This window comes from Lepidothrix coronata, unplaced genomic scaffold, assembly GCF_001604755.1.
Source record: "Lepidothrix coronata isolate B3197 unplaced genomic scaffold, Lepidothrix_coronata-1.0 Scaffold149, whole genome shotgun sequence".
NCBI classification, from domain to species: Eukaryota; Metazoa; Chordata; class Aves; order Passeriformes; family Pipridae; genus Lepidothrix; species Lepidothrix coronata.
The window spans coordinates 1,288,331-1,315,385 of NW_016690329.1; the positions used below are offsets into that span (position 1 = coordinate 1,288,331).

At 38.5% G+C, this 27,055-nt stretch overlaps 1 protein-coding gene across 5 annotated transcripts in view; it reads left to right on the forward strand.

Moving 5' to 3' along the window:
• Nucleotides 1–24,870, forward strand: part of PMS1 (PMS1 homolog 1, mismatch repair system component) — a 44,991-nt gene extending 20,121 nt beyond the window's left edge. For 4 of the 5 annotated variants that reach the window (XM_017828535.1, XM_017828533.1, XM_017828534.1 and 1 more), the window contains exons 6-13: nucleotides 778–894; nucleotides 4,568–4,690; nucleotides 6,585–6,728; nucleotides 7,939–8,837; nucleotides 13,353–13,808; nucleotides 14,361–14,491; nucleotides 22,700–22,860; nucleotides 24,446–24,870. In XM_017828535.1, the coding sequence (XP_017684024.1) occupies nucleotides 778–894; nucleotides 4,568–4,690; nucleotides 6,585–6,728; nucleotides 7,939–8,837; nucleotides 13,353–13,808; nucleotides 14,361–14,491; nucleotides 22,700–22,860; nucleotides 24,446–24,634 (2,220 nt within the window). In that variant the 3' untranslated portion in view covers nucleotides 24,635–24,870. The remainder of the gene's footprint in view (nucleotides 1–777; nucleotides 895–4,567; nucleotides 4,691–6,584; nucleotides 6,729–7,938; nucleotides 8,838–13,352; nucleotides 13,809–14,360; nucleotides 14,492–22,699; nucleotides 22,861–24,445) is intronic. The other variant, XM_017828536.1, reaches the window with a different exon arrangement.
• Nucleotides 24,871–27,055: the final 2,185 nt, after the last annotated feature.

Here is a 27,055-nt window from a genome sequence, read left to right on the forward strand (position 1 = left end):
TATAGGACTTGTCATTAGCAAGAGACAAAATTTCACCTTCCAAAGTAGCTAATACTTTTTGTATCCATGAGTGGACTTGACAGGTAACTTCTGTTGCAAGCTCAAGTTCACTTTGCCTTTTTGTACTTATCAAATCTTTGCAATAGTATTCCAAGACATGTAGCAAATAGAGCAGTTGTTCCTTAATCCTTCTAACTTTTACTAAGTTTTCATTAGACAAATAACTGCTTTCCTTTCTAAACAGCAGGCTTGTCACAGACCTAGAGTATCCAGGTGAGGACTATGAGTGGACAGCTAATAGCCTGATCTCTACCAAAACAGCCTTTCTCTTCAGTATAAGTAACATAGGCATTGCAGTGCCCAACTTCAAATGTTGAGCACCATGTTAGAGACACATCATAAACCCTCAATTTATATGCTTAGTAAAAACACAAAGCCTACTGTTGTGTACCGAAGAGGAGAAGTAGTGTTTGTATTGATTTGTGTTTAACAATTGCTTCAGGTACAGAAGTCCAGATTAGCCACCTAACATCCATAAATACAAGCTTTGCTTAGTTTTCCAATTGCTTTGAGTCTAAATAAGTAATACAGTATGAGAAGACATGCCAAAAAGTACCCTATCGAGTCGGTTAACACTGAAAGTTGTGATTTTCAGGGGGTCAAAGTACAGAATGTTACATATACAGTGTGTGTGCAGTTGCATATGCATGTTCATAGACATGACTTGAGTTCAACAAATATAATGTCAAAAATTTGACTCCGTGCCATTTGTTTCAGGCAGTTATTTGGCAGAAGACCAGGGTGTCAGATCACAAAATGGCCTGTATGTCAGTTCTGGGAACAGCCGTTATGGGCAGTATGGTACCTTTTCAGCACTGCTGTGAATATCCTGAGGTGAGTTTAAACTTCCTTCTCCCAAATTCACTTAAAGCCTGTCGATGAAGAGAGCTAAGTCAGTGTTCAAATAGAAGGAGACTTTGAAAAAGGGGATGTATCCCCAGACTGACATCTGATTAATGCATTTGCTTCTGTTACTGTCCTCTCCGTAAAATTAATTGGTTTGGTGATTGAAAATCCACTCCAAGAATCATCTCATCAGGACTCATGTGGCACTGATCAAATGGCAGTAAAAACAGTTGTGATGACAAATGCAGAATTGCTGATTGCTCAGAGCTGTCCAGGCTGGGATTCCTGGCCCACAGGCAGGTTGTGCTCTGATTAATATCTAAGCATTTAGATCGTTCTCATCTTCGTGGCCTCTTAGCCTTGCACTCTAAAGAGGATCCCTCAGTTTCAGTGAGAGGCACCTGAGAAGCAAAAGAAACACGTACTTAGAAGGCAAGTTATGCAAAATTTCCACCAAACTTGTATTTCAAGGAACTAACTTGCTAGTTTCCAGAAAATTCAGTGCACTTGGCTTCCTTTACCCTTGTTGAAAAAGAGGGAATTCCCCATGATACTCCCTTTTGTCCAATGTTTTCAAAAATTTTTTACTCACCTTCCATTTTTGTTGAAGACACTTTTATAAAGAGGAGTCTTGCTACTATGGAACCTTCTAAGTTGCATTTTTCTGTATCTTATAGTAATAAATCTTGACCAGTCACATAGATGAGATGAATCAGTGTAAAGTCACAATGGCTGTTAAACACAACTTAGGAATGCCCCATTCAGCATGGTGTTCAACAGCATTATTCAGATTCTAATAAAAGTCTGACTACATATTTGTATTACAGTTTAATAGCATTATTCAGACTTAAATTTTGAGTTTTTCAGAATGCTTGTAGCAAAAATGCAGTGAAATGAGGGAGAAGAAAGCAAAGTCACTTCTTGTGACTTTAATTGCTTATGTCTGACAGAACATCCAGAGCTGCTCTTACCTGAATGTAGCTTGGATGTGCCCACAGGGCAAGTGCAGGGGGCTCCAAAGGGAAGACATGGGGGTATTTAGAAGGGACTAGCTTGAAGGAGGCACTCAGGTTCTCACATTACTTCCCTGCTATATCATGAGGCATCCATATTCCTTGAATAGAAGTGGGAGAACATTCCATCTCTCCCTCTGTCTCTAAATAGTGTGTAAAATACCACGTGCATCATTTATAGGTGTATAAGTGATCCATGCATAATGCTCACGCACAAATTGACGTTCAGAAACCATGGACATTTCTAGTAAGCAGCCAAACACTGTAAAATGACAGAATTAAGTTGCCTGTGTAGCCATTTCTTCCTCCCTTGTGTACAGGTATTGGAATAGGTGTTTAAGGACAAGGCATAGTTTTCCTTCCTGTTTAGATCCATGCCTCGTAAAGTACACAGACCAGAGGGCAGCTCTTTCATTCTTTTAACTCCTACTTGTTCATTGTGTAGCTTCATATTCCTTTGTTGCAAAGTCTGCTCTGAAGCCAAAACTAATTTTGCTGATCCAGGGATTTTAAAGACTGGTCTTCAAAAGATCTCCATTGTGAACACCGAATGAAACAAGAACACATTTCAAGTTGACTCCAAAGCATGCAAACTCCAGAGCTACTTGTAAAATTAAAAGAAAACTAAGAAAATAAAAAATTGGCACAACTTTTTACATGTACTAAACAGCATTTATGCTTTTCAGGTCCCCTGTCTTGTAAATGGATAGATTTATCTGGGCTGAAAACTTTCACACAGGAAATTTTCCTAGTATCTTCTTTTTCTATAAAGGTTAAGTTTAGCAGATACATGTGCCACAGGGAAAAAAATAACTGTTAAGAGCATTCTGCTGTCCACTCATCACAGATATATTTTGATACGCATATAAGTTGGGTTTTTTATTAAAACGTTAATTTTGAAAACAGTTGATCTAATTTGAAATCAAAGATTCTGTGGTATTTTTCAGTCTTTGTAATTTTGTCTTTGTACTTCATATACTTTCATAGTTGAAAATTCTAATAAGACAAGTTTTATAAATTGTGGATAACTTTTCATACTGATACTCTGCATGGCTTTAAATAGTAACAGCAGTCAGCCATTTCTAAATCTGGCACCTTCTTAAATGAGTTATTCAGAGATTTTCAGTTTTGCTTTAATGTTTTCTGTATATAAAAATATTGTTCGAAGTGAAAGGCTTTTACAAATATTTGTGAATTAGAAAAGTAACTTGAAGCACAGAAGGGGAACATTCAGGGAGGATATGCTAAAGCTGCAGAATAAAATCTAGAAGTGCTGCATGTTGTTTTCTGATAATCACCCAACAGATATTTGAGACCTCTTCAACTTGACCAGTGGTGTTTGGTTCTGCACGACGTTGCTGACCTGAACACGCCAGCTTTAGCACAGAATGCTTGTGACAAGGTCAACAGGGAATAAGGGAGCACATGAACAGAGAGCTGCTGTGACGTAGATGAATGGGAAGGGCAGGCCAAATCCCAGGGATTTTAAATTCCGTTTCAAAAGCATGATAATTTGGATTTTAGTAAATACAAGGGGTTCTGCCAAAAGCAGAGCTAATGAGGTCTCATTTCTGTGTTCAGTGATCCACCCTGCTACCAGAACATTCTCCAGACTTTCCCATATCTCCAAAATCTCCATCCTCATGATGCCTCAGTGGTCCTTCACTGTCAGTTTGGGCAGGTGGCGATGGGGTGATGTGTGGGGCTGGCCAGCATGTCACTTCTTGCATGCTGATGGGTCCTGGCTTTTGAAAAGTTGCAATTGCCTTTTCCTTAGCAAGGTCATTCTTCTGAGGCTATCCTCTCCAAACAGCTGTAAGTTATCACAGGAATTGTGGAAATATGATATCTTTGGGATTTCTGCTTCTTTATCAGATTGATTTGAAATTGATCCAACAGTTTTAGAGTTGCGTGGTGAGGGAGAGGGGGAAGTGGTGGGACAGGCAGCACAAGCCGTTGGCTGTATTTTGACCTAAAAAACCCCGTTAAAGAATCTCGACAGAAAAATCTTAAAACTCAGAGTTCAAGTTAGGTACACAAATCATGTGTTGTTTCCAAGGTTCCCTGGCAGTGCTGTGTGCTCACAGGTTCTGCTGCAGCCTGTGAATCGTGGGTGCTCAGCACTCTTGAGAGTCAGATGATTTGGATACAGGTGGCGTAGGTAAATTTAGGTGCCCTGAATAAATGCCCTGTGACAGGCTATTTAAAGGTGCCCCGTGTGTAGAAAGGGGGGGATTGTGTGTTTTGGGCTTTCCCTGTAGGGGTAGTTCACTGCTTCCTGGGCCAGGTTGGGTAGCAGTGCGTGCCTTTAGCTTGTGCAGGGCAACCCCACAGCCAGCAAACCTAAAGCTGCTGGCCTGGCTCTCCACAGCCCTCAGCTGCAGGAAGCATCCTGCTGCAGCTGGCTGTCCCAATGGGAAATATCCCAGTCAGTTGGTTGAGGAAAATAGATATGAACCCATCTTTCTCAACCTCTTTTTTTTTTTTTTTGAGTGTGTTTATTTTTTTATATTGTAACTTTCAAGAAGCAGTGCACGCATTTGAATGGCTTGGACTCCTGTACAATTGCCTTTTAAGATCTCACCTCTCAAAGAGCCTTTTTGGTTTCTCCAAAAGACTTTTGCACTGTATTTGTTTTATCATTGCAGATAAATCTTTCTGGATTTCTCCCAAAAGCTGAATCAGATAGTTCTTTGACAAGTCTTTCAAGTTCAGAAAGGAGTTTCATTTTTATAAATAATCGTCCAGTTCTTCAGAAGGAAATACTTAAGGTAATATCTTTTATAGCTTTTAATTCAAGGAACAGAAATGTGATTTCTTGGAGGACAGAGACATATAGGCAATCTACAACCTTTTTACCACATAAAATAGAGTGCTACAGGTGAAGGTACTGGCATTTACAACAGAAACTCCTTCCACAAATCCGATGCTGCTGGTGCCTCAGTTCTATTCCATTTGCTGCAGTCCCCATCACTGCAGGTTACGGTTTTGGCTGTTTAAAAGAAAGGTTATTTCAGATGCTCTATGCAAGAGACCAGAACAGTTGATTCTTTCTTTGTATAGGCCTGCAGAAATCACCTGTGCAATTTCCCATAAGGGAACTTTATGTAGTTTCCTGTAAGAGAATTCTTCTGTAAAGTTTTTGTTTTGTCCACTTCTGTTGTGGGCTTGTCAAGCGAACACCCATCCTTTCCCTTTAAATTTGTGTATGCACTGGGTAGAAATGAAAGTGATAGTGCAGCAGCATTGGCTACAGCTGAGCATTGTGTAGGCAGAATTTGATACTCTTGGGTTTCTGTCACTACTGAACCTTGCAGCACTTCACTTGGAGCAGCCTTGCTGTCCTAATCCTTGCCATCACCAGGAGAGAAAATCACGTTCATGCCAAAGTGTCCGTGTAGCTTTTAAGGTGGAGACAATGAAGTTATTTTCGGTTGGCAAGCAAAGCTTTGTAGGTGTAAACCCTGAACCTGTGTTGGTATGTTAAGAGCCAGAGAAGGCTAATCCATCTCCACACAAAATATGATGTGCTTGTTTCTTCTGGGAGTTCAAAGCTCAGCTTGAATCCCGTGACAGATAAGGTTCTTTTAACCAGAGCATAAAAGCTTGGATTCAAGGTGGGATTCAGCATACTACCATACAAAGTAAAACTACAATGACCCACATGGAAAACAAGCTATACATCACTTTTAGCTCCATGCTATGTATGGGGAAGAAGTGCTGGTGGACCTCTTGTTACTACTGTTCAGTGCCAGCTGTGGACAGACTGTGGGAATATTAAGATTAAAATAACTTGAAAATATTTCAATAAATTCAATTTAAACAATATTTAGGAATATTTAAACAATATTTAGGAATGAAAAATTAAATTTTAATCATTTTTTACACCTTCAATTTTTTTTTGGTCTTGTTAACATATTCTTTTCTCCAGTATGTATGTCTGTGGGAGGAGGGATCCAGGATACTAGAGGGGAATGCAAGGATCTTTTATTTGGTCCTTGTAGTTAACACCACCAAAATTTTGAAACAACTGAATATTTTTGTAGTCTTTTGGAGGAGTTTTTAGGAGTATTGTAGAGAAAATAGTAAGAACAAGAAGAGTTTGAGAAAAGCTGTAAATTTATAACTGGGTTAATAAAAGGAACAAATTGGTCTTGTTTTGGGAAAAGAGCAGGTCTGTAGTCCAAGTGCTACTTTCTCAAACAGACTTTATTTGGACTGAAAGAGACAGCAGTGTGGTTGTATGCTGTATGAGTCAGTTTTCTTTGAAAAACAACTAGTAGTATTGCTGGTGATTGAGGAAAGAAACATCAAAATTGGAGTCCATCCATTGCATTGCATCCCAATTGCATCCATTGGGCACACCAATAGCTTTTCTTCCAGGTGCAATCAGTACATTCATTCAGAACATCCATTAGTATCTTGGAATTGTTCCTTTTTTTTTTTTTAATTTATCTGTGGAGACCTGGAAACCACCAGCAACTGCCCTTTTGGTGATTTTTCTGGCGTACATGTATATAATAACCTTTTTAGCATTCCTTTAACTTAAAAAAAGCAACAAAACCAACAAACCAGTTATCCTTTTATAATGTCAGATTTTGTTTCTGTGCCTTTTTGTCTATTTTATTGCCTTTACTGACACCTCTCTATTAAATCAATCTGTAGTTAATTCGACAGTACTACAGTATGATGACACACAAGGACTGTGCTCGTTTATATCCTGTTTTCTTTTTGAATATTACTGTACCTGCCTCTGCTGTGGATGTGAATGTAACACCTGATAAAACTCAAGTTTTGCTGCATTATAAGGTAACTAAGGTTTTTACCCTGTTTTTGAGTTGTCAACCTTTTACTTATGTAAGCAGAAGGGCTTTGGGGACTACAAAAAAGTTGGAAGGTAAACAGTGTCTCCGGGGTCTTTTTGTTTTGGTTTTTTTTAGTTACTTGATAGCTTGCCTTTGTCACAGGACTGTTTTGATCAAAAAGTACTGAACAGGCTAAGTGGAGAATTATTCAAAATTAATTTCCCAGTTGATTTCAGATTTTTATGCTGTCAGATATATGTGTGTAGCACTTTGTTTTCAGATGCCTTTATAGTGAGGGTAGCTAAATAGAATCATGATACATGTCCCTACATAAATCTCATACTTCATATCTACACTAAGTAATCACCATTTAAACACTACATACATTAAGGGGGGGTGGACAGGAGGGGCATTGATTTCTCGTCAAACCACTATTTTGCCATTATGTGTATAGATTATTAATGACATCAATTAAGTACCAGAGAAATTAGGAAGACTACATTAGTAATAAGGTTCTTATTCTAAGTTAATGTAGGTAGGCACACCAGTATGTTAACAGTGTTCACAAAAAACCTTTTGTATTTGCCTATGTCAGTCTTGTAAATGTACTACCTGTTAAGTGCCACTTGTATGAAAATTAACAGCATTCTCACATTTGATCTAGTTTTCCTTTGGCATTAGAAAAAGGGTTGGGTTTTCTTTTTCCCTTTTTTTATTTTTAAATTTATTTCTATTTTGTACAATTTTGGGTGGTTTTTTCCTTCTTAATTTCCATCATTTGGTGCAAAGCTGTTTTGGAAACGTGTACAATAGAAGCAACTACACAGACACACTTGCATGGAATGGGATGTTGCTGTGTTGCTGGTGCACCTGTTTTGACTGTAAGCTTCTAATTCCATAGGAAGTAGGAATAGCTTTACCTGATAGTGGTTTAATCAGTCAGTACCCTGTTGTAAAGAAAGCAAGTAAGTGATTTTGTGATATCAGAGTAAACTAGTGAAGCAGAATACCTATCACAAAATATTTGGTCCTGGAGGTGTCCAGTTGAGTCTTTTTGAGTGTGTGTAAACAACTGAAATGCAATAATCTGTCCAGATAATAATCTGAATAAGATCACTTTTTAAATATTTTTCTGTATTTTCAGCATCTGTCAGTTACATTTTCAGGTGCACTTGTGTGTATTTTCTGTTTTGTTTCTTTTTTTTTTTCCCTAGGAATCTGTCTTACTTGCAGTTGAAAATGTGTTGAAATCACTGTATGGGCCACTACCTGCTACAGTCCCTGGTGAAAGTAATAAAACAGATGTTACCTCAGCAGACATGTTTGTTCATAGAACAGAACAAACAGATGTGGTTGGTAATGAAATGGAACCATCTGGAAACGATGAGCTACATGCTCATACTTCATTCCTTTCACTCAGCAGTGATGTGCAAAACTGTCAAGCAGTAAAAAACACAGAGATCTGCTTAAATCATCAGACTCCTTGTGCTGATAATGTACAGAGTTGCCTGGACAAGAGTGAGGTTTCTAAGAGTGATGCCTTTCCAGACAGTTCCTTAAATTTATTGTGTGAGGAGGAACAGAATGGACAAAATAGGACTGATATTCAAAGGAACAGTATTCCTGTGGACCCCAAGTCTAAAGAGGCCGACGATGAGCATCTTTTGAGTTTTGATAATACTGATCAAATAGATAAAAATGAGGAAGCCTCAGTCCCTAAAGACTTACCTGAAATCTCTGCTGATAGTTGGAGTATGGGAAGTGCGTTTAAAGACAGTCTAGGAGACAAACTGGAACCTGTCAAGATTTTGATGCCTGAAGTTGGAGGAACAGTTAGTAAGCAAAAAGAATGCACTCCTCAACAAAGCAATGATCCACAAATCTCAAATCAGAGCATAAAGAAAAAAAATTTGATAAGTGAAAAATTCGGACATTTGACAGCTTATGACTTAATTAATAGGAGAATAATAAAGAAAGCAAAGTCTGCATTTGAAATTTTCACTAACGAATGTCGTCCAAAATTGATAAGTGATAATCCAAAGACCAGCATGGCAGACATTCTGCTGAAGATTGAAGAGCAGTGGAAGAATTTGAGTGAAGAGGAAAAAAAGAAGTAAGTATTCAGACTGTGACTTGCTTCTAAATATGGTAGCTACCAAAGAGTCCCTTGTAATGAATTAAAAAAATTGTAAATTTCCAGTTATTTATGAAAAAAAAAACCAGAACAGAAAAAGATTTTTGACTTTTTAAAATCAGCATCAGTGTTGTGAGTTGCCATCTTTTGCTGTGTGCAGTTGTTCACTGCTGATTTGAGTTACTCATTTTGCCCCTATGCCATGAAGCAGTTGGGTACGGACAGTTTTGCCGAGTGGTTATTTAGAGATGACAGGCAGTAAAGCATACTGTGTGAATCCTGCAGACTTCTGTTTTCTGAGGGCTGCCTTTGCTTTGTCACTCCTCATGATTTGTCCTTGAAAACCAGCACGGTGATGGATATATATATATATATATATATATATATATATATATATATATATATTTCCTCCAGAGGTTTTCCAGCTTTACTGCTAGCAAGTGAGAATTCTTTTTTAGGATCTTTAGTCCTCGAACATTTGGTAAAGTCCTTTCCTCTAAATGTAGTACATCTCCCAACCCAGGCTACCTCAGAATTGTATTTGTAAAACCCAGTCAAATGACAGAAGGACCTTTTCCCTTAAAGAGCTATTCTAGTGCTGGTTCAGAGAATACAGTACAATTTGCATTTTAATCTGTTTCAAACAAGACCAAGTCGCTTTCTACATTACAATGTGAACAGTTAAACTCCATAGTTTTTCTAAAACAAAATGTCACTGAGTTTTTGAAAACCATCTGCCAGAAAGGAAAATATTTTAGGCTAATTTGGGATTGAGGTTGGGTTAATTAAAATATTAGGTAATGCTGTCCTCCATATGGAACTTACCTTATGGTAAACGATGAATTAATAATAGATTTTGAGACATTTTAAGACAAAAAAAAAGAAACACAAAACCTTCAACATTTTGTTTGTAACTTTTTAAACTGTAAAACACTGTAGGGCATCACACAAATGAGGAAAAACAGAAGTTGTTCTTCAGTAGTTTTGCATGTAATTGATTTGAATGCATATCATGATTTGTAGCAGAAAGTTTGGGAGATGAAAATTTGATTCTGAAGAACAAACTCATTGGAAGTGGTGTGAAAATATGTTTTCTTCATATTGTGGGAGCAAAGAGAAGGGAATTAAAGACCACTGAAAAGGAAACTGTACTAGCTAAACAAGTGTAATTTTAACACCAATGAGAGATTTGATTAGGAGAATGTTAAGAAAGAGAAGCCATACCTGTTGAATTACTGTTATATATCTTTTTCCTTGACTTCTTGACTTTCTTTCAAAACATCTGCTTTGTTCTGAATACCAGCTATATCAGAGCTCAGTAAAACCTTCTTTTTTAGCTTCTGATTTACTTAATTTAAAGCTTACTAAGCAAGCAACATACTGTGGTCACAAAACCATACATGTGACAACGTATTTTGTCCATCTCTGCATAAGCAGAAATATTAATTTAATAGTAGAAATCTACTCTAATTATGTTCACACTTTTAATGAAATGAAACAAAAGATTCTGCCAGCTGTTTCAGAAAATTTTAATTTGCTCTGCTTTAGCTTTTGGGATTTCATGGTTGCTTTCCTGGTACAACTGTTATGTTAAAGAGTGTGCCTACAGATTAACTCTGCATTAGTTCAGGAAGGAAACCTCTCTGGTAATGAAGTTTTCCTTATATGTAGGACTGAATGTAGTTTAGTCTCTCTCTCTATATATTTTCCTTATACATAGGATTGAATGCCATGATTGTTGAAGCAGATGAAAAATTTACCCCTAGTTGTATCCATACATTTCAGCTTTGATTCTTTCAGCTTCTTTCCACTTTTAATCTCTTAAAACTGCCTCAGGGAATATCAAATAGGAAGAGACACGCAGACAACTTCTCCTGCAAAGCAGCAGTCCAGAAGGACTTGTGGCAGAGAACATTAGTCTTGCCTACCAGGTACTCTGGATAAATTGGGCCACCTAGAGGTAACAGCAAATGTCTATAATCAGGGCAGCCCAAGTGCCAGTGCTCTGCTGAGCACACCGTACCTCCAACTTCGTGCATCCTGGCTGGCACAACGCCACATTTCCTGGGCTCCAGCCCTCCATCCTTCTGTGATAAAGCCATGCCTTTTGCAATGGGTGTGCATGGTTTCAGCATCCCTGTTTCTCTCTCTGGCCCCTCCAGCAGGTCTAAATTAATTTAAATCCCTTTTGGGAATAGTACAAGCAACAGATGTCTCCTAGTGACACAGGATGGCCTTTTCAAAACAAGCCAACGTTTATTACACAACCGGAATGTAAAATGTTATGGTCTTTAGGTTATAATAGAAGAGGAAAGCTCCCATGCATGTCCATGTTGGCAGCATCACATATCCCCCTGCTTTGCAAAGCCAGGATTTAATTTCTTGCACTCGCTCTGCTCTTACTTAATACAGCTGGCCTTAATGTTTCTTGCATATCAGGCTCAGGTAGGAGTGGGAGAAATCCCTCCAAGTGCCATAACAGTGGCAGGAAGGTGTAGGAAAAGTTCAAAGCTACACACACTTTATCATGGGACTAACAAATCACCTTGTCAGCACTCTGCAGTAATTCTTCATGAGTATATTTGTGCCTTGGGAGAAATATTATTTTAGGGAGCGTGGTCTTTGCTGTCAGAGTTTACTCCAAATACTCAAATTCAGATTATTTGTCTTATAAGGTCTGAGACATTTTATATTAAAAGAGTTTTGTTATATGCTAAATATTTTGTTTGGGATTAAGATGCAAGGGGAAAAGAATATATTGTGGATCCATTTTTTTAGGTAAAGCAAAGCTGCCTTTTAAACTAGACTTCATTCTAGTCTTCCACTCTGTCCTTACACCCATTTTTGCAAATTTCCTTGGCTTTAGGTTTTGTAGCTTCAGAAAAGGATCTTGAATTTACAGTCTTAATTCCCAAAGCAGAGGAGAAGCTATTCTTGTAACACTTGTTGATTTTACTTGCCTCTGTGGAAGGATTTTTAAAAAGGCAAAGGTGTTCCCTCATAGTTTGTAAACCTGCAGTTTTTCCTTGATTCTCAGCAAATCACTGATAGTGATGTGTATGAATCTGCAAGACCCTCACAATCAGAGTTTGTAAGGCTGGAATTTTTCTGGTAGCCTAAAATGACAGGCAAGTTGGAGTTTGTTTGGAAGTGCTTTCATTTTGGATTATCAGTGTATCACTGAAAGCTCAGTTCTCTTACAGTTAAATATTTTCCTGCGTTACAATTGGGTCTGTTCAAAACAAAGTATTTATTGATCTGGTCAAAGCTATAAATGAATTTGGGATTTAAAAAAAATTCTGTTCAAGTGATTTCGTCCATTCATTTTAAAAGGAGCAGATGTTTTTTATCTTAATGTTTGCTCCATATTTTCTAGGACATGATTTATTGCAAGAAACTATTTAAGCTGACTTTTTTAGTTAACTAAATATTGGTACCATATGTGAATGCTAGCACATCATAATTAATTGCAAATGGTGACCCTTTTGTTGACCTTAATTTTCCAGCATGCATACACATAATTGAATCAAACTGTTCTAGCAAATAGCAGTAAATAAGTATGAACAGCTAAAATACTTATTTCCAATACTTATATGTGATAGTACTACTTTTTCTTTTTTTAGTTAAGATCAGGCTGGTTTGAATTGCCTTCTAGAATTCAGAATATCAAATAAGGGCAAAAAGAAGTTCAGCAAATCACATCTTTTTCTTTCAAAAAGTAAGATTCATATGCTGTAGACAAGCATAGACCTGGCATCTCTAAAAGTTTAGCTATCTTTCTGACATTTATCAACTCATTAAGAATCCATTCATGTTGTAGAGGCTTAGTAAGTAATGATGTTTTAACCATTTAGACAGCATTTAGGAGTAGTTTGTTATTGAGTGCTTTTTGAAAAATCTGTAAGTTTATTAGTTACAGGCTTCTGTGGTAATAGTACATATTCTGTATTCTTACACTTTATGTGGTTAATTTTAGTCCATTTGTGATCAATCAATACTTTTATTAAGTAAAGCTTGAGGCTTGTGAAATTATTCGAGCTCCAAACTCCTGCCTGGCCACGTGGAATCCCCTGGAAGTCTGTGGAGCTCTAGAAGCTTAAGTGACTTTGTGAATTGAACTGGATGTGCCTGTGACACAAAACTCCTTCCAAAACTATATATTTGATTGCAACAGGGGCCTGAGGTGAAGAGCAACTTGCTGTATGTAGGTCTTTATATGATGAAGCCTACACCTCCCCCTTCAGTAATTCACATTTTGCTGGCTGTCATGATGGAGGAAAATTTGGAACTTGTCTTCAAAGTGTAATGTAATACAGGCGCAGGCCCCGATGTCCTACCATCCCTGTCAGGGTGGAAGGCATGTTGGTGTGGATGCTTGAAGGAACCACGGACATTGTTCCTGCTTACCTTACCTTCTGGTTCAAGGTGTTAGGAGTTAGTTGGGGTTTGGGGCTTTTTATCTGATTCTGTTCCTGGTTTGTTTTCTCTTCTAAGTTATGAAATAAAAGCCGCCAAGGACCTGGAACGGTACAACAGAGAGGTCAAGAAAGTTAGTGCCCAGACAGTGCACCGGCCAGCAAAGGAGACAGGAAAACAGAAAGCCAAGCTAAAGAGTTCTGCATCTGACCAGCAGAAGCTTGACAAGATATTCCATGATCAGATTGAAAAGAAGGGGAAACTTGAACAGCCCGTGAAAATTGTGACAGTGCCTTTTTCTCTGAGTTCCTGTAGACGTCACCTTCAGAGACAGGAGAAAAATGTTTCAGACAAACAAGAGCTTTTCCTGATCCGTCGCCAGAGTTGTCCTGATGTCTGGATATTTGCTACTGAAAAAAAGCTGAAGTTGCTGAATCCATATAGATTGGAAGAAGCCTTGCTATGTAAAAGGTTACTGATGAACCATAAGTTGCCAGCAGAGAAACTGGACGAGCCAATTATGTTAACAGACAGGTACTGTATAAATATATATTGAGCAAAAATTTGTATGTTATTTGAAGTATCATTTGATAATTATTCACAGTAAACTCTGGCAAGGCCCTCTTTGCTAATTCTATCATTTTTTGTGCATTCATTTATCTGTAGGAACAGATTTTTGGGTTTTATACTTTTACCTTGAAATAATGAGCAGACTCGGTCTTGTTCCAGTTGAAATAAGTATGATTTTTGAACAGTTTCACTGGTAGTGCAGCAAAGACAAATCTCTTTCCCCCTGAAGACAATTAGATGCTCCACATTTTCACAATGTCACTGTAGCTGACTTTCATCCATGGATTAGGGAATGGCTGATATAATTATTATTACTTTATACCTAAGCTTGGTCACTCACTAAGATATGTGAATAGTTCTGATTTTGTTTCTGTAAACAAATTGCTTTTTCAAAATACTTTTAAAAGTCTTGATCATTCCTTATCACTTGCTACCTTTTTCTGTGGTTTTTTTTGCACAATTTTAATTTTCACATTAAGGATTTTGGTTTTAACACTTTGGGGATTTTTTTTGCAGTCTTATTGGTGGATCTCAGTACATGGCTGCTCTTTATAAAATGCAGAAGAATTACCAGAGTTTCCATGGATCAGGTTATTTATCAGATCCAAGGCTTGTAGCAAATGGATTCCAGATAAAAGTGATAGAAGGTATGATGGTTTTAAAATCTTTTAGTCGTATTTGAGCTTGTTTCTTATGATACAATGGCTTAAGTTATTGTTAATTTAGATCATGTTATTCTACATCACTTTGCCTTTTAAAGCACTAGCATTCTGCTTTCCTTAACATTGAGATTTTATTCCTTGGCAAAGAATGTAATCTTCTACACAGAACACTGAGTAATGGATAACTGAACTGAAAGCTTTAACAGAATTTTGAAGAATGCTTTTAAATCCATGGTTTCCTCACTTTCAATTCTTTTCTCAAAATGCTCGATGCTCGTATCCTTTATTGCCATTCTGACAATTTAGATTAAACTGATGAGAATTCCCTAGTCCTGGCATCTTCTTCCATGGTGTTACTTGCAGAAGCTTCTGCTTTAGCTGACCATCCCTCTGCTGTTGAGCAGTTGAGGAGGTGCAGTGAGCAGCTGGATCTGGTTAATGATGTACTTTCCTGTCAGAATTGTGACACAGAGCCCAAAGGGGCCAGCAAAGAGAGGTGGTCACCACACTTTTCCATGGAGTTTGATCTGGACTTGTTTTTGAGGGAGCATGCTTTTCAATACCTCTACATTGATCACAGAATAAATGTATTTCATATAAGATCCTTTAACCTTAGCAAGAGAGCTCAAATATTTATGCATTTTCCTGAAGAACAATTTATAGGGATGCTGTTGGAAACCCAGGGGCAACCCACCCAGTGTTGGTTCTGCAGATCACAAATTCTCCAGCAGAATTCCAAGAAAAGGGAGCATCTTTGGGGGTAGTACCTAGCTGACAGCTCACAGAAAAGATTCACCATAAGAGCTGTTAGAAATGCTATAGCTTCATGTGTTACAGATCCCCACATATGTACAGTGATGACAGATGTACTGTAACATATGGGATCTTTTAAGGGTAGGTACAAAAAAGGGATGTAGACCAACTTCTTCACTCAGAGGCTGGCTCTTGGGAAGAACAGAGCCTAAGCTGTTTTCCTTACTGAATCATGCACAGCAAAACCAAGGAAACTTCTTTCTGACTGACTAAATCTCTACATAAATAGCAAAACCTTTGTGGAAGAGGTGTTCGTGGTAATAATCCTAGAGTGAATGATTAGGGAAATGAAGTGTGTACTGTAAGAGACAGCTCTTACAAGGTTTATTCAGTCTAGCAAATTAAAGCTGAGGAGGTCTGTGATATGTTCCTAGACAAATATGGGAGAGAGGGATTGTGTCTTAGCACTTTTGCTCACATACTTTTTTTTTCCTACCTCCTGATATTGTAAATTTGCTCAAAATCTAATTAATGTAAACTGGATGTGAATAAATTGAATGTGAAGATTTGAAGACAGTTTGTAGGCAACAGTAGAAGAGGGTTGTTGACCGATCTTGTGGTACTGGAGATGTGTCATGGTGTAACCCCAGCCTGCAGCTCAGCCCCACACAGCCACTCACTCACTACCCCCACAGTGGGGTGGGGGAGAGAATTGGGAGGGTAAAAGTGAGAAAACCCATGGGTTGAGCTGTAACAGGCAAAGCAAAGTTGTGTACAGAAGCAAAACAAACCAAGGAATTAATTCCCTGCCTCCCACGGGCAGGCAGGTGTTGAGCCCTCACCAGGGAAGCTGAGCTGCATCACGGGTAGCAGTGATTTGCGAAGACAAACAGAGTCACACTGAATGTCCCCCTCTTCCTTCTTCTTCCCCCAGCCTTCTGTGCTGAGCATGATGCCACATGGTGTGGAATGTCCCTGTAGTCAGTTGGGGTCAGCAGTCTGGCTGTGTCCCCTCCCAAATCCTTGTGCACACCCAGCCCTCTCGCTGGTGGTGTGGGGTGAGGAGCAAAAAAGGGCTTGACTCCGCGCAAGCTGTGCTCAGCAATAACAAAAATGTCCCTCTTTTACCAACACTGTTTCCAGCACAAATCCAAAGCACAGCCCCACACTGGCTACTGTGAACAAAATTGACTATCTTGGCCAAAACCAGCACAAATGGGAAACTACTTCTAAGACAGCTTGATTAGTTTAAAGCGGAATTGTACACTATAATAGCAAGGCACTCGACACAGTAACTGGGAAGTAGTAACTGTCTTCCACTCCAGTGTTCCTAAGATGTAAATTTAAGGAAGTCTTGTGAGGAAACTGCTCTTGCACTGTACAGGTTGATGAACCATGGTCATGGACTTGATCGGAACCATGCGGATAGCCCAGTGAAGAATGGGAATCTAATTCAGTTCTTTGTCCCAGGCTTCTATTTTAACTACTCAAGTGAAATGTTAATAACATCTGAGTCTTGTCAGTCATGTTTATAAGCTTCTGCTGATGACATTATAGCAGTTACAGCCTCTTGTATAAAAAGAGCATACCACTGCAGATGAAGGTAGAAATACCAGCAAACAAATGGAATTTCTCCCAGCTTTTTTTCCAGCTGACCCAAGGATTTTTATTAATACTTCATCAGTCCCTTCTTTTTCTTTTTTTTATTTAATCTTGTCCCTGAAATACACTATCTTCTACAAATACTTATTAAAGCTGATTTTTAGAAACACAGGTATTAATTACTAACATTCCTTGTATGTCCTTCTCAGGGAATTCCACTATGCATTTGGGTTCTTTAGTTCATAGATTCTTGTTGTATAATCTTTACAGAAAGTGACCTGCAGACCAGGAGTGATTTGTCCCACTTAGACCTGAGTATTCTGTAGGATTTCTCAGCTCTGAAAGAACAAGTTTGTCTCACAAAACCTTCTTCACTGTCCTTACAGAAGCATTATTTTTTTCGCTGTCTGAATTCAGTGTTTATTTTTGTGGTTTTTTTGAAATTCAGACACATCCTGAAAGCAGGACATTCAAATGTTGTTGTTCAAATGAACTAGAAGTTGCTTCAGAAAGATTTTTTTTCTTCAGGATATACTGTTAATTTTTGGGGCCAGAGGTTCTGCTTTGCATGGTGAATGATTGCTATGGAGAGGTGTCCATAGCACAGCTTGCTATGGAGAGGTGTCCAGAATAAAAATGTGCACTTAACCCATGACAGCTGGAGAGTTTCACCTTGGCAGCATTCACAGGAGCACACTGGAACCCCTTTCTCTGTGCACATACCTTTGTAACTCAGTTTTTCCCAACTTTTTTGATTAATTGGATCAGCCCTAGTATTTGCTGTTTCTCAACTGAACTATCAACTCTTTCTTGCTGTCAGGGTCCACTGTAGTATGTTTGGAGGTCAGTACTTTCCTTTAGGACTTCATCCCTGACATAATCACATTAGTGTTCCTCTCTGACTGCTGGTTAATTTTTTTATTAATAGCCACTAGTGCATGGCTCCCTTTTTCATCCTGGGCAAAGAGTTTCATTTTCTGTGGTAGAAAGTTTCCTTTTTCTGAGACAGATCCTTTTTTTATGTTACAAGCATAAGATCTGTTCTTTACCTTTGAATCTGAATGGGAAAGTGGTATTTCTGATAATTTCCTCTTGCTAAATAATAAGCCTTTCTGTTGCTCCATATGAATAAGTCTGTGATACCATTGGTAGCTCTAAAATACCTTCCAAAGCAAGAACAAAAGAAACTTGGCTCCTCCAGTTTGGTGTTCAGCAATTTTAATCACAGAAGAGGCTTTCCTTGACCCCTGGTGGTCTTTGAAGAGGACTGTTAGTCTAGTAGGTTGCCCTGATTATTTGTTTAAATTTCCACACATATTCTGCCAAAGAAGAGAAGGACCCAGACAGTTCCTGCCCACTCCCATATATTAAGTTATTCGTAATACTCAGATACTAACTTGGAATGCCAGACCCCTTGCTTTGGTATTGTGCATCTCATAGGACAGTTTCCTAGATTAAAATAATTACTTAAACATAGGACCATGTATTCATTCCTTATTTCCTTTTGTTTTTGGGGTGTTTTACAGAATTGACTGTTAATAGCAAGAAAATCTGAGCAGCTGCCTTAATTTGGAAGGTGACTTTGGTAATTCCCATGTTGGATTGGGTGTGCATCTCCACTGATCTTCGTTAAAGATAATTCTTTGCAGTTCAAATTCCTACTTTTCGGCAACTCTCAGCACAGAGGGGCTTTTTATAAGGATTTTGATTCTGACAGTTGCTTGCTTGAAAAAAAACCCCACCCACATAATATTGGTTTTTCGTTATTTGGATGACTTGTCTGTAAGGGGCAACATCAGTCACAGGATAAAAGAATTGTAATGCATTAGTCTTGCACTAAATTTGTCAGGTCTTGGGATTAATAGTCAAAAATTGAATCTTATTCCCTCACAGGGCTTTTCACTCATAGAAATCCAACTATACACTTTAATGGCCAAGACCTTTTAGCTTGTGGGGTGGTTCTGAGGTTAGTTAGTTACTCCAGTAACTTTCCAGGAGTCTTCCTCACAGGCCTACCATGGACAAGCCTCGCTCTGAACCCCACGGCACCACATGGCACCAGATGCACTACTCCTAGTGGGTTTTTGAAAGGTCTAATTAGGTGTTTTCTTTCTAGCAAGAACTCAGTTGCACATGGAGTTTTGTTCTTGTGCTGTCATTTTGGTGGGAAAACTGTTTGCACTTCCAGCAATGTTTTCCTTTTTCACAAATGCACCTTTGGATATTTATTTTTACAAGAGTGTGGGAGTTCCAGGCCTTACTTGCCTGTTGTTTTATTTGACAATAAGTCTGCCCTTTCAATGTGTTCTTGTTATAAGACAGAAAGGTAATTTACTTTTGCTCCACACTGTTCAGAGACTGTCTATGACTGCAGCTGAAGTTGTTCCAAGAATCCTAGGTTTTGGAAGTGCCCTATCTTCTACATGGTTTTGGTAGACAAAGATCTTTTGAGTTGTCTCCCCATTTCTCTTTATATTAATTGCTCAGCAGTCTAAGGAGTTTTTAACTAGATTTTTCTCTGCATAGCTGACAGTGAAAAACATGTTGTGAAATAGCCCAGAAAATGCTTCTTGCTGTCAGTATGTCAGTTAGGCAAAATCAATGATTTCTTTGTGGAATGTGCCAGTTGTTGTAATTTGCAAGGCTGTGACGCTGAGCTCCAGTCTGTCTTCCACTGCCCTCCCACCCCCTCATGTTCTGGCCTTACTGAGCCTCCAAGTGATGCTACCTTTGGGAGAGCAATCTGTTTGCTTTTACTTAATAAAGCAAATTACTTAATACTCAGTGTTCTGGGATCTGCCAGGCATTTGTTTGCTCACAGTGACATCGATGTGCAGAGAAGCATTTCAAGAAGTAAGAGGGATTACTTTCTGTCCAGTTCTTCTTAAGATGTGTTTGTCATATGTACCTTCACTGCGCATCTGTCCATCTGCCCTTGTGAAAGTCCTGGAATTGTGAATTCTTGGCTGGAGAGGAGCTGAGAGCAAGGAACACCTTACCTGCTTTTGTAACAATGGTGGGCCTTGGGCCATGCTCTGGGGCAGACTTTTAGGGTAGAATTGTCTGCCTAAGTATGAGTAGCCAACATATCCATATACAAAGGATGTGCTTATGAGCCTTCAAAGAGAAATAATAGGTAAATAACCAATCATTCTTGATAATAACAGCTGCCTCAGCTCTTGTAACCCACCAGTGGAAAATCATGCTGCTACTTAATTTCACTTTGATTTTGACCATAGACTAGAAGATAGACAGTGTTATAGTGTCACCTAATCTAGGTGGCAGCTGGAAGGGAACAGTTTTTCCTGGCCATCTAGAAGGAATTATCCAAAGATGATTGTAAATGCTTTGGTTGAAAAGAGAAAGGGGAAATTTGTAGCAATGAGAAATCCACATTTTTAGTCATGTGAAAGCTAGTTTATTTGTTCATGGAAATATGTTCTTTGGAAGTTGCAAAGTATTTAATAGAAACTGCCATGGAAACTGCTTGAAGACTGCTGTTTGAATACTCAAAAATCTTAATGTATATTTTGTCAAAAATTTACAAGTACATCGAGGCTTGGACGTCTGCTTATATCATCAAATATTGCCAATGAGAGTTCCTGCAAAGGCTTGCAGCTAACTAGTTGTTAATCAGCATGCAGTGGGCTACTTTGCAGCTTAAAGACTGTAAGCAGAAAAGGAGAATGGCACACAAACAGAAATACCCAAGAAGACAACTTCCCTTAGCCGGGATTTGTACTGTTTGTTCTTATGTTAAACTCTTTAAAGCCCCCTCTGCCTTTCAGAATAACGAGCAGAATGGTGAAGTCAAATCTGGCTGTCAGAATTTGCAGATGGAACGATGGCTGTTGGGGAAACTGAAGAGTATGCATAGGAAATGTTTTGCAAATCCAGAACTTCACTGTCATAAAATTTTAAAAGGAAGCACTGGAAATACAAGGTTTTAAACTGAAAATCTGAACGCTTGAAACCTCACAAAATTTTGTGTCTTGTGTTTGGTAGCATATAGAGAGGTAACTATTGAAAGGTTGTCAAGTAGATTGAGTTCTAATTTTAGAGAGAAAGTAACATAAGCAGGCTGGAACAATTACTCAAATCTAAACTTTCATTAAAGCAAAAATGGGACAAAAATGAGAGAAAAGAGCTGAAGGAAATTAAAAAGACTTCATCTTTTCCTCCTGTCTCTTGCTGGCAGGCTTTCCCATGGGGAAACACTGGCATAGTACATCATCTTATCTCACCTCTAATAACTGGTGAACTTTCAGATAATTTATTTTGCTTTAAGCTGAATCTGATCACAAGTTTACAGCAGTGCATAAAAATATGTCTGTGCTTGCTGGTCGTGGTTAGGAAGAGGCAGCTTGGGAAAGAGAAGGAAGACAAGGCTGGGTGAAAAACAAAAAAAAAGTTTCAGGTGTAAAGCAGTGTTAAATATGTAGCTGTAAGAAAGGTCTCTGATTTTTTGGAGGGTTGGAGTGTTGTTCACTATATTGAATTCCCATTCTGGTCAAAGTGTCTCGTGCCATGAAGCTTAAAAAGGCCCAACAGCATTATTTACCTGGTGACACACCCATATTAAGGAATAGTTTCAATCTGCACAGTCTTCCTGTTCATCTCTGCTCTTATTTAATGACTGTCAAAAAACCAGTACCTGGGCATGGATAACAGCCTTGTTCTACTACCCAATAAAAGCACCTTGTGGTGACATGTATACTTTCACTTCTGAAATATTTCACATTGTTGTTTGGATTAGGCACAGGAATTATCCCTTATCACAGTTTGTTAGTTTAATCCACCTTGGATCAATCTATTTGTCTCCAGCTCTTTTGACTTTACAAAAAGCATCCGTGACTTGCACTGAATGTAATTTATCTTACCTGGGGCCGTTACACAAGAGTGGGTTTATTTTCATTATGAATTGTCTTTTTCCATGCTCTCCTTGTGAAATTCTTTACTTGTTAGAATTGTAGTGGGGGGAAAGGGAAGGTGGCTGTGCAGGGTTGAGGTTTCTGTGCACCCAGCGTGAATAAGAGGAGGGGTCTGAAGGGCTGCATGAGAATATGTGAGCCCCACCAGCAGAGAACTTGCTCCTGATTGGGAGTGGGAGAAAATTCAGTTGTGCAGGAGCACTTCATTCAATTTTTTTGCAAGTCATGTGAAAAAGAAAGTGAAGTGAAATCACTTAATCTTCAAAGCTTGAAGATTTGTTAGGAAGGCTGTTTAAATGTTTTATTCATCATTCCTACTCAGAGTGGTACCTGCTGCAGCAGCGATATGATATAAATGATAATATGAAGTCAGTCACAGAGCCTTTAGGTTTTTCCTCAGCTGTGGTAGGAGAAAAAAATGCTTTTCATTTCAGTAGAAGCTGAATGTGTTATGATAACATTTGAACTCTACAGATGTTTAAACCAATTACATAGGAAATAGTGCCAACATTCTGTTTCAATTTTTTTCAAACTAAATTGTGTTTTATTGCTGGCTTCTACTTTAATTTCATGTATGTTTAATTAAAGTCACAGAAGCTTTAATTAAAGCTGTGCTCAAGACTGGGAATGCTGCAAAATGTTTTAAGCATTAAACAGTGCCAGCTAGGATTTGAATTAGTGTGAGCTGAGACATTTGTGATGTGAATAAGCACAGATCATCATAATGAAACATTGTACAAATAAATACTTTTCATTCCAAGGGAGGAGCAAATAAAGTTTTCTAATTGTATTGAATTTGTGAGACTAATTTACTAAGTGGCTTTACATCAGTTTAATTTTCTATTAATTGCTCCAGAATAGAAGTTTAAGCAGTGCATGAATTACTGCTTTGTTTTTGTATTTTCAGGTGTTTCAGGTGCAGAAAGTCATCTGGAAATAGAAGGGATGGCAAATTGTCTGCCATATTACGGTATTTCTGATTTGAAAGAAATTCTGAGTGCAGTAGTTAATGGAAATGCAAAGGAAGTATATGAATGTAGGCCTCTCAAAGTGGTAAATTACTTGGAGGTAAGACAGAAACTTGCTTTGAAGTATTAGCCAGCTATACTTATAATTTCTTCAACAGGTTGAAACTCTTTCTCCAGCTTTCTGTTTTAATTAATGTCATTGCGTTCTTAACAGAAGTTACTTTTGAAAAGGAGGATGTCATATCCTCTCTGAGGTTTATGGGTTGTGCATTGCTTACCAAAATACTTCCATTAGACATATCCAGTGTGATGTAATACATGCTGAAAGCTGATGTTCACAAAGTGATTCTTCTACACAGGCGGTTTTCAGACTAGAAATGCATTTCTATGTGTTAGAATACAAAGCTGCCACAGAATTGCTTTACAGAGTCTAGAAGGCAGTTGAATCCAGAATAGTCATCCAAATTTATCTCTTATGTAAATAAATCTATGAAGTAGTTATAAAATGATTTAAGGTAATAGTTTAGGAAAAGTAGGTGTTAATTGAAGCTTAATTTTCATGTAAACCTCAATGGGACATATACTGTGAAAATTGGACATGCACCTTTTCCACTTAAAGAAGAAAAATTCCTATGATTCATTCAGAGAAAGGGCAGAGATACATAAGGGGATATTACTTTTGCCAGAAAAACAAGCTGTCACTGGAATTAAGACATTGAAACAAAAAATGAAGTCCCACATGCAGTGAACCCCATATGCCTCTGCAAATGCTTGTATTTAGTTAACACCAGTAACTTCTGTGGTTAACAGAGACACATACTGACAACCAACAGCCTTGTAAGTCCACACTGTTCAGTGCAGAAGAAAGAATAGGGTAATGGTTAAAGAATCAGCCTTCCAGGGTACAGAATATTCCACAGTGATCTTTTTCCCACTTGGAAGAGGAGGGGAAAATTTCAGACAAACAAAATGGGAAGATTCAGATTAAATCACTATGAATGCTGCTCAGTTTTGTACAACAGGAGGGGAGATTTTATGCCGCCTCCATTTTTGTCTAAGCAACATGACTTAAGTACAGAAGAGAAGGCAATGGCAGGAAGGCCCATCTTGAAGGAGGAAACAAAAAACCTGACAACTTCTTTTTGAAGTTGCTTAGTTATTTGAGGGTATGTGCTTTAGCAGTCACCTCTGCTTTCCAGTATAGTGAGATAACTGGATGCAATAGACAGTACTAAATGCAACATTAATCTAAGGTTTCACTATAGTATTTTTCAAAATTTGTTTAGCTGGCTGACTGAATTTATGTTAGTTCACGTGGTGTAGGATGTGTCTTGTGAACTGGTAAACATCTTCAGCTGATGCTGAAAGTGAATGATGCCAACAGGAAATAAGATCTTTAGAAACACAAAGCATCTTGCAGAAGTGGACTCCAAAAGCAAAAGGTTGCAAACATGACCAGGAGACTGACTGTGCATGGCTCCATTGTAGAAATGTCATGAACTGACCAGTAAGGTATGTTTAGAGTTACATTTGGGTTTTTGGGATTCAGAGTATTTGTCAGCAGAAAAGAATGACCTTTAAACAGTGAGTGCTTAATGCCTGCTTTCTGGTAGCCCCAGGCTAATGTGCTAAAAAGTGATACTTTAAAACTCTTGGGGTTTTGTTTTTGTTTTTCCTTTCCACAGGGAGAAGCAGTACGTTTAGCTCGGCAGCTGCCCTTACATTTGTCAAAAGAAGATGTACAAAACACAATTTACAGGATGAAGCAACAGCTTGGAAAGGAAAATAAAGGCTGTGTTCATGGTCGCCCTTTTTTTCATCACTTAACAGATATTCCAGAAGTTGACAAGCACAACTCCATGGAAATTACTTAGTAAATGGAACATTTTGTTTGGGGTCATACTTCTCTTGCTTAATTTTTATCATTACTCTGTGATTTCAGTATGTTTTGTGCAAAGCTTTTGTTATAATGACTTTTCATTGTCATATGTTCACCTCCTAGAGACTTGTTTTATTTAAGTGCTACTTGTAAATTGGAAATAAATACTGTAGAGAAACTACTTATCACTGTTTTTAAAAAGAATTTATTAAAGAAATGTTCTCAGCTGGTTTCATCCTTTTCTTATTGCTGCAGGTTTAGAAAATACCAGTATGTCAAAATTTTTTAGATGTGAAGTGGTTAGAAGTTGCTTTCAACAGAGCATGGCAAAGTTTGCTGTACTAAGGGCATCAGATGTTAATTTTCAAAGGAATTCCGGATAGCTGTAAGTATTTAAATATGGCACTGGAATATGCAGTTATTATAGTTATACATCTGTGGTGTTGTATTTCTATTTGGAAATTCTTAGCTCTTGTAAATAAGTATTGAAGTCCTAGAGTCCAAGCTCCAAAAATTATACACTTAAAAAATTATTCTTAACAGTATAGTACTCTTTAAAAACTTTAGATCAACAAAAACTGGCCAGTGACCTGAAAGGATCAGTCACAGGAGCCCAGGTTAGCACTGAAATCAGATGCCCATGGATGTATGTTGGTTCAGTGATATACACCACACAAACTGCTTGGGGGTGGGAAACATAAACTGTCCTCACTTGGGGAGAATGTGGCATAACCAGGGCATAGTCTGCTAGAGAGAGAGAGACTGATTGTGGGAAACTGGTTCAGAACACAATATTTACTCCTCTATTTTAAGTAGGAGCCTACTTCCATAAAGCTGCCCTGTTAGGCCTTCTGTGTATAGCAGATGCAGTGTCCCTGGAAGAGTAGGTTTCAAAAGTTTCAGGAAAGCTCACCTGAAAATTCCTGTCCATCCCCAGCTTTTCTGTGGCTGTTGGGTAAGTGGTTGAAGGTTGCTGAAAGGCCTGAGTTCAAGCTGCTTGGTGGACAGGAGTATGGGACCAGACAAGCAAATGTACAGTCTGAAAATGTAAGTCACTGATGTATTGCCCTTTATCAAAGAGTGCTGAGCTGGTGAACTAAGGAATCATGTCACAGCAGTACATGACAACATAAAAATTCTAATCTGAAAGGTAATGATTGTCTTTTTAGCAGGGCCTGTTGCAATAGGACAAGGGTAATGGTTTTAAAAGGAAGGAGAGTCGATATAGATTAGATATAAGAAAGTAGTTTTTTCAATGATGGTGGTGAAACACTGGAAGAGATCGCCCAGAGAGGTGGTGGATGCCCCATCCCTGGAAATATTCAAGGTCGGGTTGGATGGGGCTCTGAGCAACCTGATCTAGTTGAAGATGTCCCTGCTCACTGCAGGGGGGTTGGATTAGGTGACCTTTGAAAGGTCCAACTCAAACTATTCTGTGATTCTATGATTATGTCTTTATGCCATTAAAGTAGGTTTATCCTTTTCATAAAGAGCAAGGGCACAAGCAAGATATCTTTCCAAGCTCAACAGTGAGCAAGGCACAGGATGAGAATGTCACTGACAAACTGAACACTTGTTGGCTGTAAATGTCACTCAGTGCAGAAGATGTGAATTTTTAGAATCGAAGTGAGAAGGTGGATGGAGACAGAGGAAGGAGGACGTGACTCTTGGCTCCCATGGGGAAACAGGATCCCAGCCGTGCAGTGGATACAGAAGGTTATAGTTTGTTTATTTTTATTCTTGTTGGAATATAAACTGTTAGAGTTTAGAGAGTAGCCATTACAGTGAGAAAAGCCAAAGGCAAGCTGGAGAAGTGAAATTTATCTCTAGTCTAATTTTGCTGGAACTTAAAAAGAATATGTGCACCAATTCTAGTCAGTTGGGAATATAACATGTATAATAATAATTGCTGATTCCTTTCCAAAATATAGGTAAGATAGATGTATCCTAATTATACTGATGCAAATGCTAGTATCTTTGATAACACTGGGGTCTACATCAAGTCCTTTCATGTAATGGTAGCATCGCAGAGGACAAGTTGTTTTAACAGGTTTTCAGGCCATAGATTGAGGACAAAGTGATTGGGAAATGAGTATTCACAGGTGCCATGGTGGGTTTAGTTGCTATGAAATCAAATTAGCATCAGGATTTTCAGTAGGTACAGGTGTGCCAGGTTAGGCAATTGGGAGGTGGGTCTTCCCTAACTTCCTTCTTTCCTGGGTGAGTTTGCTGTCCTTCACCTCAAGAGAGTTGCTGTGGATTTCTCCCTTAGGTAGGTGTACATACAGTTTGTTTCTGTCTCTGTGGGGTCTGATGGATTGTTGTGTGGCTGGGTACCAGCAGTGAGTGCTGTAACATGGCTTGGGAGTGGTAGGTTGGGGTGTCTTCCCCACCATGGTACATGTGGTTGGGAGTG